This window comes from Gobio gobio (genome assembly GCF_949357685.1).
Source record: "Gobio gobio genome assembly, chromosome: 18".
NCBI lineage: Eukaryota > Metazoa > Chordata > Actinopteri > Cypriniformes > Gobionidae > Gobio > Gobio gobio.
Window position 1 is genome coordinate 22334316 of NC_137111.1, and position 10535 is coordinate 22344850.

The window sequence follows — 10535 nt, forward strand, 5'->3', positions numbered from 1 at the left end:
CGTGATTGTGGCGGGAATGACGACATGCTCTTTGATATATGATGTTGTGGTAATGCCAACAGCAGATTGGCTGATATCGATTAAACTGCTAAATCCTGGACTAAAACTGAATTGTCTACATACCCAGACGCTTAAAAATAAGAGATTGTAAGTGAAAGTGTTGATGAAAGACACTAACATCTTTTTGTATTTTTATCGTAGGCCTGCTAGTAAAGTTATTTTTAAAATAATTATTTAATTAATTTTAATGTCATGTACAATTTCATAAACTATGTCCTGGATGACTAAGCATCTCCATAGCAATACATCCTGCAAGTCATTAATGACATATAAATCAGTCACACGCCCTTTAATCATTGTTACGTAATCATGTGTACAGAATGTGCGCGTGTCTGTTCATTCTGTGGCCGCGGGGTGGCGCCACTGAGAGCTCAAGGACCTGACAGTGTTTGGAAACTCCCTTAAAATTCTCACCTGGAGCCTCTTGAGGATTAAGCAGAGAGGAGTGTTTGAAGCAAGAGGAGAGCACAGTCTGCATGGAACGTTCAAGACTGACTGCTCTCTGAAGAACAAGAGTTTCCTAAGAAAACTGGAATAATGTGGAAATGCCTCACCTGAACCGTCCAGAGCAGATTCACATGGACTGTCCGATGTAAAGGATTTTACAGCGCCGAACAAGGAAACTGAGGGATCCAGAAGTTACAGGTAACAGCCCTACCCAGTCTGCCAATGACATTAAATCTTGTGTAATGCGTATAACGCAAAGTCAGAACTAAAGTTAGAACTTTATTTACTCGTATTTAGCGCCAGTGTTTATGTTGTGGGTTTAATAATTAAAGTTTGTGCTCCTGCTCCTTGATATATTGTAGTAGCATATTTTCGGATATTACTTTCAGTAGGCTAGTATGCGTCTTGCTCTCTCTTTCTTTCTTTTTTTCTTTCTTTTTTTGGTGTTGTTGTTGTTGTTCTCATTTACTAACCGCATATATTTAAGTCAGTGACGTTTTTGTTAGGATCTATTTAAAATTTACATAAATGCAATTCACACAGACAATGAATTGCAGATAATTTCTGAATTAAATCATATTTTTGTGGGACTGTTGAAATTCTTGAAAAATTAAATGTTGGCATAAGTAGTTTGGCATGATCTTTTAATTAAAAAAAAAAAAATGTATTTTAGAAAATAACCACTGAAACAGTTTTGATTTAAATCATGATACATATTTTAAAAACTTTTTTCCATAAAATCAATGTCAGTGTGATGCAACCAGTGTGCAGGAAGCCATTTGTTGTCATGTGACAACCATAAACAGGAAATGATATCACAGAGAGGACCCCTGTAGACCCTCATGACTGTCAATAGGTCAGTAAGGCTATATATAATATGACAAAAGGTTAAGGTTAGCTAAGGCAACCAAAAAAAAAGTATATCTATGAAATCTTAATGATATTCATGGTTACATTTCTTTCTTTCTTTCTTTCTTTCTTTCTTTCTTTCTTTCTTTCTTTCTTTCTTTCTTTCTTTCTTTCTTTCTTTCTTTCTTTCTTTCTTTCTTTCTATAATGAAATATAAAAACCTTTTGGAAAATAATGTTTAACACTTTATAACCTTGTAATCAAGGTGCCTGAAAAATATTACTTTTTACTTGTGGGTTACTCCACATGACATTTATTAGAATGATTAAATCATGATTTTTATTTAAAAACCAATCATGTTATAACTTTTTTATAACTAAAAATTAAAGTAAATATACACATGTAGCACAGCACTATTGACATGCATGAACGAGACAATAGAGCGCAATAAACTGAAAGTAAAAAATAACTCGGAAAGCCGCATCTCTTAGCATGCGATCGCAAGTTCGGTTCTCTTTCACATATATTGCGCTTGAATGGTTGAATACACATGCAATTATGTCAAAATGCCCATATTCATGTAAACATGTCTCAAGTGAAAGTAAACAGTTGGGTGTAAGCCGGATGTATATCAGTATACTGGATCCATCAAGAGTGCAAAACAGACAAACTCAAACCCACAAAAACACAATTAGCTTTTGGAATGGCATGCGTTAATTTGTGTGTGTGTGTGTGTGTGTGTGTTTTGTTTTATTTTGGTCTGTTTTGCACTCTTGATGTTTTAGAGATTCACCCCTTCACTGTTGAGTCACTGTTTTTCTGCATTCTGGCTGATTTGTAGATTGTATGCACAAAAAAACGAATTTACCATTAATTTCCTCCTATGGGGGTCATTTTTGACCCGAAGGTCCTGAGTGTTACTTTTTTTTTTTTTTTACGACCACTTAAACTTTTCAAATCCTGTCCCCAATGTTTTGGGGTGTTCATATACCAAGTACCAATAAAGTCACCAAGTTTCGGACCATTCCGATGAAGCTACGATTTTGTACTTTTTTTTTTTTTTTATAAAACGCAAGATCCACTATAGTGGTAAAAATGTGCTATTGCGTGATAGAAAATGCTCAATGTGTCCACCGGATGGCACCGATCTCATTTAAAAAATTGCTTTCATGAGGCCTAGGTTTGACTCTAAAATGAAATACAGCTTTAATAAAAAAATGTTTTTAAAAATTATATATCATTTTTTTTAAATTATATTCAATGGGGAAAAAATGGGTCATAATTATTGCATAAATATGAATTATAAATAAAAAAAAAGTATCTAAAAACACCAAAAGAGAAAATATTATTGAACAAAAATATATTTCATTGATTTTACTCAAGTGTTTTTTTTTATCTTAATCCCGCCCTCCGGTCCTGAGTGTGACCCATAAATGAAGAACCCCAGAGGTTTAAAGCCTAATTCTGACTTAAAGCTGCTCTATGTAAAACATTTTTCAGTAAAATATCAAAACCACTAGGCCACTAGGCACTAGGCCAGTGTGAGGGAGTCGCCTGTTGATTGCGTTACCCTCGTTTTCCGGTTTTATTCTGCAGAAACGCTTCACTCTCACTGCAGTGTGCAACAAGTGTCATAGCAGCCGCCGAGCGAACGCACAAAGTAACGTCATAACATGATTTTCAACACACTCAGATGTATCTAATATGATAAACAGAGTTGCGTTACCTCATACTCATGACCGGAAAACCGGAAGTGGCGCTTGCGACTGCCATAATAAAAGTCCCGCCACTCTTCTCATTAACAATCACTCCAGCGGCCTTGCTCAGCTCCACAACACTCGGTCCTGCTCTGCATCATACTACGGTAACGTTAATAAATCGCATCCATGAACATGATTTCTGCCCGAGTCCTATTGCGATTTCTTTTCCACCGGCTGTGAGGTGAAGACCATATGTCCCAAGCCTGACAAGCCAGATCCACAAGATGTTTGGTCTGGAAACTCACCATTGACAGGGCTCAATCTGAGGGGCGGGATAAACGGTTGTCTTTCAAATTCCCTCTGCACGCAATTGGGTAGCGCCATGAGCGCCACAACCAATCAGAGCGAAGAAGGTGAAGCCGAGCTAACGTTAGTCGATAGACTTTCGCAGAATCTGATCGGCAGAACACATCTTCTTTTCTTAAGAATGACTTCAGTGCCGTTCTTTGTTCTTTTCTCAAAGAAAAGCTTAACTCCAAGTCTTCCAGAGTCGCGGCCAAAGCCGATTCGAAAGGCCGCTGTTCGCCAGCTTCTTTGTTTACGAGTAGCACGCAGAACCTCCGTGACGTGCCGTCATTATGTTAAGCCCGCCCACCGACTCTACTAGGGCTGTAGCGATACACTAATCTTACGATACACAATATTCAGCCAACGATACGATTCGATACGATTCGATATAATTCTATACACTTACATCATTTTCTGAAAGATTTAAAGGGGACAGAGTGATTTTGGTGACATCTTGTGAGGGTTTCATTCACTTGGATTGAATTAACTGAACTAAAATCATCAATTACACTATGTCTCTGACTGGACAGAGAGTCTACAGCTTGCAAATGCTGGACAAAATGAATCAAAGATGTGTTGGGAAAATGAGTTCCATTTATTGAAAACAAACTGTAGCTTACAAGCCTTTGAAAAGTAATAAAGTGCAGTATTGCAATTAACAATGGAGTTTTAAAAATTGCAGCAAGTGGCCTGTTCTGAACAGTTTCTTTGACAGCTTTTTTTAGCTTGACACTGACACTTGGTTGTATTTCCAGAGTATTTCACGTTTGTGTCACACAGCTTGCAAACCAACCGCGATGCTTTGTCTAAGTCAAGGGTCTCCAACCTTTTTTCATTTGAGAGCTACTTAAAACTCTTAAATAATGCATCATAATCCTCATATTAACAACTATCCAAACTGTTTTACACCTGAAAGAGTATAGTAGTAGTCTGTACAATACCACTATTTTTTTTAAATGTTTTATTATACATGATGATAATCATAAGTAAATAATACATAAACATGTAAAGGCTGTATGCTGTTTAAAAGTAAACATTGTTTATAAATGAAAGATCAAGTGAAAAATAAGCAACATTAATAATTATAATTATTTATTTCATTATTATTATTATTATTATTATTAGTAGAGACGTATTATTATTACATAGAGACGTAGATAAATTTACTGTAGGCTACAATCTGTAGTCAATCTCTTCACGTTAAACCGAACTTTTATTTTGACGGGTTGCCGTGATTACCAGTGTCTGTGTTCATGATATGACACTGGGTGCGCGTCTCATCATCTCCCTAGTTCAGTCAGGGCACTGATCAGGGAGTCAGCCCATTGACTTATGTCCTGATCAGTGCCCTGACTACTGAACCAGGAGCTGATTGAGGCGCGCCCAGTTTTCTCAAATGAAACGGTAAATTCTCATGAAGTGACAGTTTATGCGTTCGTGTCGGCAGAGACTACAAGAGCGATTGCGCGCGCGCTGCGCCCGTCATCCACACAGACACAGAACATGCAGGAGTAATATTTAAATAGTATTTTGCAGTTTATTATTTACAGACACTAGTATATATTCGGCTTCAGTCTGGAGCCCTGCGCTTAAATTAACACGGAAGCAACTGAACGCAGCTGCTATGGTGAGCTATTTTTAGAACAGACCCGCGGGCAACTCATGTTGTTGACCCCTGAGTCCAAGTCGTCGCTTTCCTTCTTCTTTTTAAACCCAAAGTGCTCCCACACATCTGCTTTTAAGCACGAAGGCGCTGGATTTATATTCACTGCCATTTTTTTTGAATCTCCTCGCTCTGACTCCGTAAACAAGAAGAGGTAACGTTAGACGTCGGCGTCTGTGTAAAGTTAGTAGTACGGGTAACTTGCTCTACAGCGATACTAGCGGCTGGCTGACCAAATCGCTCTTCCTGCAACGCAAATGGGGGTAAACAGGGATTTGAATGGGACTTATGTATCGATACTCGCGGCTTAAAAATCGATACTTTCTTGGGAGAAAAAAATATCGATTTATATCGCAGAATCTATAAAATTGCCCAGCCTTAGACTCTACACACGCTGTGATTGGCCTGACAAGAGTTTGGTTTTTCCAGCTCTCAGGTCTACCGAGAGTTGCTAGACTACACTCGAGCCAAAATAAATGTTCTGCCGCTAGGGTGCGTCTAGATTTCTAGGCTAACATGTCCCGAGATTCTGCGCTCAAACGTGGCATCATCAAACTACGCCTTTGTTTTGAACAGGCGACCTCTAGTGGATGGAAAAGTTACATAGTGCATCTTTAATCTAAGCCTTGTCTGTGAAACCGAGCTTTGATGAATATAATGCAAAATTATTAATGGCTGGTAAATTCACAGTTTACTAGTTCTCCAGCTGTTGCAAAAAGTTATTTTAGTACCCTGACTGGAAGGAAGTTACAGTGAAAAAAGGAATAAATAATCATTTACCATTTCTGTGCTTATGAACTTTGCTCATCGTATGGTCCCTAGCAACTGTGAGTGGCATCCTGAATATGGATTAGTTTAGTAAAAATATGATGAATATTGAGATGCTGTAAATTCCTTCTTGGTCTAGCGTCTGTCATATATTCTCAGCTAGTTCCGGAAGATTCCATTTGAAGTTCTGTATACTTTATTGACAAGGACGTGTCTGATAAACGCTCTTCTGTGTAGTGTCTGCATGTCTGTACTTGCCAATGTAACTGTTGTGGTTTGTTTGTGTTTTAGACGCTGTCCCACATGAAGGTGATGGCGTTCCAGGGTAACTCTAAAGGTCTTGATAAGGCAGCCGAGCCTGTGTCGTTGCCTGTGATCACTGAACCTGACCTCATGAGCAGCCCTGATGTGCCCCTTGCAATCATGAAGAGAAAACTCGCAAAGACCAATGACATTGAGGCTGTTGTTGGTTACATGAAAGACATCCATGCACATCTACAGGTTTGAAGCACCATTATTTACTTATCATTTTCCATAGATAATTATTTATTTACATTTGTTTTAAGTGTTAAAAGTTGTACACTACTGTTCAAAAGTTTGGGGTCCGTAATTTTTTATTTCTTTTATTTAATTTTCTCTTTTATTTAACAAGGACACATTAATTTGTTAAAAAGTTATAGCAAATGCATTAACTGTATATTGTTGCAAAATATTTCGATTTCAAATAAATTCTGTTCTTTTGACTTTTTATTCATCTAAGAATTCTGAAAAAATGTATCATGGTTTCCACAAAAATATTAAGCAGCACAATTGTTTTCAGTAAGCATAATAATAATAATATTTAAAAAAGCACCAAATCAGCATATTAGAATGATTTCTGAAGGATCATGTGACACTGAAGACTACAGTAGCCTAATACCTGCTGAACATTCAGAATAAATTAGATTTAAAAATATTAAAATGGATATTTAAAATGTAAAATAATGTATAAGATTACACAATATGACTGTTTTTACTGTATTTTTGACCAAATAAATGCATCCTTCCTTGGTGAACATGGAGGCTTCTTTCAAAAACATAAAAATCTTACAGACCCCAAACTTATGTCAGAGTCATAGATTTCAGTCAATATGATCATATTATAATGGTTTTGTGCTAATTTTTTTTTTGTGTGTGTGTAGGTGCGGGAGCTGCTTGGTAACACTATGCGTAAGATCGTGGAGCATGTGGTGCAGGAGAAGGATGAAGTGCAGGGTTATATGAATGGACGTGAAGATCTCACACAGTATGAATGTTACAAAACAGCCATCAAGCACTACAAGGAGCACTGCTTCAACTGGCACCAGCAGGAGGTACAAACGGGCTTTCTGCATCATTAGTTGTGGTGTGCTCACTGTTTGTGTGTGCGTGACATCTTTTCTCTCTTGTTTCAGTATGAATATGCTCTGAGACACCTGTATGCTTTAGTAAACCTGTGTGAGGGAGGATACCAGGCTTGGAGGTAAAAACACGTTTCCTTTTTTCACACCTCTTATTGCTTTTCTCTAGACTCTGATGTCTAAACTTTGTAAACGATAAAGCTTGTGAAGTGTGTTTCCATAATTAAACAGCGCCCTCTGCCTGCGCTAGTGAGTTATGTAAAGATTACTTGTGGGATGTGAGAGCTCATTGGCTCAATATTATTTGTGATTTTAAATCTCATATCTCTCCATTCCCACAGAATCACAGCAGCCATGGATGACATTTGTTACTTCAGACAATAGAAATGTGAATTTGAGCCTCAGAGGACTTTTATTGGACGAACTACTCCTGCACATAAGAATCTGATTGTGGAAGAAATCTGTATCGACACACACAGCTTTGATTTGAATCTTTTTGAAAAGGTTTCTTTTTAATGAGGATTTGCACTTTTAAATTTATTTTTTTTATGGGATGTTTTACTGATCTTTATTTTTTTTTTTAAAGAAAGAAATCTGCTTTAAGATAGTGCCCAGCGATTCCTGACAAACACTTTGGGCTGTTAACTTTTTATACATGTATCGTGTGTGTATGTTTTGTTTGTTTTTTTCATCAGATGCCTCATCAATGAGAACAACAGATTTTTGGCAGGACAGATTTAGAATGACACAATGACGTTTGAAATTAAAGCATGTTTTTTGGGACCTCAGTTATGTTAAGTTTGGAAACCAAAGCATTTACAGGTCCATTTAGAGAATGAAGTCCAAATGCATTCAAACTATTTTAAACAAACACTAGCTTGACACATTTAGCGGCATATTGCACGAATATTTTGAATTTTTATTTTTTAAGCTGGTGTTCATCACCTTGTTGACTGAGCCATGAACATACCCAATTTCTCTCCAGTAGTGACTCAAAGGAGCTCTTATCTGACTAAATGTATATCTATCAAACGTAGCTACCTGAAGTCTGTGGTCATACTTAAGAAGTGTCTTAAATAACTGAGATCACTGCTCAAAAACAGCTGCACTTTGAGCAGTTAATGAGCAGGTGTGTTTAGTGCAATGGTGGATGTGTCAGGCTGTGCTATTATATCAAGTGCCCTCTGTTTAGAGCAAACTGAAGCCTCAAACCACTGAACTAAGGAGAGGTGTAATTTAAGATTGAGCTCTGTAGGAAAAGTGAGTTCACACTGACAACATGGGCTAAACAATACACTGAACTACTATCAGCCCTCTTTTCAATGTATCATCTGTTAAGCAGTGAGTTATTGATTATAATAATAAACCTGAATTGATTGGAATTTTTCTTTTCATTTTCTTTCAGTCCAAGTTATAGCTTTATTCTGTTGACAACTGAATAGATGTTACTAGAGGGACATTTTTTTATTTGATTTCATTGATTCTTGTATCATATACCGCATAGCAACAAAAATAAAATCAAATAAATACATTATACACCGATCAGGCACAACATTATGACCGTTGAAGTGAATCACACTTATTATCTCTTCATCACGGCACCTGTTAGTCGGTGGGATATATTAGGCAGTAAGTGAACATTTTGTCCTCAAAGTTGATGTGTTAGAAGCAGGAAAAATGGGCAAGTGTAAGGATTTGAGCAAGTTTGACAAGGGCCAAATTGTGATGGCTAGACGACTGGGTCAGAGCATCTCCAAAACTGCAGCTCTTGTGGGGTATTCCCGGTCCTCATCTTTTTGCTGTAGAGCTGTGATATGTTTAGATTGGAGTTTCATGAGCTACAATATAATTTACTGGTAAAATAAACAATATGTTTGCAGTTCTTCCGCTTTTTATCTAAAAACCTACCAATTTGACTGAAGGCTGCAAGTTTCTTATGTAGCCTAATACACTCACCCCCAGTTTCCCCAGACAAGGCTTAACCCTAGGCCCAGACTAAAATGCATGATTTAACTGAACTGAGATATCTTAAAATATGTCGGTGCCATTGTTTTGTCTCAAGATGCACACCATTAGTATTTTTTTCGAAGGCATGTTTATAAAAGCTACCTAAATGCCCTAATTGAACTAAGGCCTAATCCTGGCTTAAAGGGGACCTATTATGCGAAATTCACTTTTACATGGTGTACAGGGTTTGAACATAAATGTGTGTTTGGCAGTGTGTGTACACCACCCTATATTGGTAAAAATCCACCCTCTCCTTTTCTTAATCCCCATAAATCAGTGTTTCGCTCAGAACAAGCCATTTGCAGATTCCTGGCAAAGTGACGTCACATTTCACAGGCCCCGCCCACGAGTGTTGATGGACACTGCCTTATTAGCAAAGACCCCGTCCTCAAAGAGCTGTACAAAGTCCGCCATGTTTATCTCCTCTCCAGAGCATTTAACAGCAGCATTCAAGTAAGAAATGTGTTCTTAATAAAGCTACCAACATTCATTCAGTCAAGAGCAGTGAGGGATTTTCTGTTTATCTTTTGTTGTTTGATTCATATTAACAGCAGATATAGCAGTAGCAGTCACTTTAGTACACAGATCTAATATACACACGGGATTTCTGTGCTGCATACGTGCACAGACGATGGGCGTCGGAACAATCAATGATATAGACCAATTTACAGCCTACGTCACACTGACGTCACGCAGGTTCAACTGCGCATGTCGGTTGCAAAAGACGATCTGGAAAGTGTTATAATGTATGAAACACATTAGTGCTTTAGGCTATAGGCCTACATAAAACAAAGCTTTTGGATCGAATCAAGTAGTGTAAAGAAACTTCGTTCCTGCCTTTTGAGCTCGTCGCTAGATTCTTGGATGGAGTAGCGCAAACAGGCCTTGCAAAAACCTCTTCATCGGCACAATATTGGTTTCAATATTAATATTTTTATCCAGATCAGCCGATTCCATGCAGCTCTCTTCCACGAGGTGTCCAGCTAATATAACGCTTTCTTGAAGGGACTGATTCTTCCGTTTTTTGCCCATTATATCAAGTCAAAAGTTAAGAATTGCCTAAAATTATCAAGAGAAAAAAAACCTAATAATCACAATCTGAACTTTACATACTCAAAACTCAGCTTGTTAGCTTTAACTCCTCAAACTACTTGGACGCTTAAAAAACATGACCTTTCACTCCACTGCAGTCATCCAAGCTCTCCTCTGCTTAGCCATTTGAACTGTGTCAACCCAGAGTATGTTCGCGGTTAATTCTCAACTGAGACAAGTCACCATGGAAACGGACACTAAGAAAAAAGCACACCATACTTC

The 10535-nt window shown here is 37.7% G+C and overlaps 1 protein-coding gene across 1 annotated transcript; it reads left to right on the top strand.

Annotated features, from left to right (window-relative positions):
* Positions 1 to 376: 376 nt before the first annotated feature.
* LOC307142049 (legumain-like) lies at positions 377 to 9096 on the top strand. Its single transcript, XM_079842573.1, has 5 exons — positions 377 to 705; positions 6127 to 6336; positions 7017 to 7187; positions 7269 to 7336; positions 7556 to 9096. Exons 2-5 carry the CDS (start codon positions 6139 to 6141, stop codon positions 7596 to 7598), a joined length of 480 nt encoding a protein of 159 aa, XP_079698699.1. The 5' UTR covers positions 377 to 705; positions 6127 to 6138; the 3' UTR covers positions 7599 to 9096.
* The last annotated feature ends 1439 nt before the right edge of the window (positions 9097 to 10535 follow it).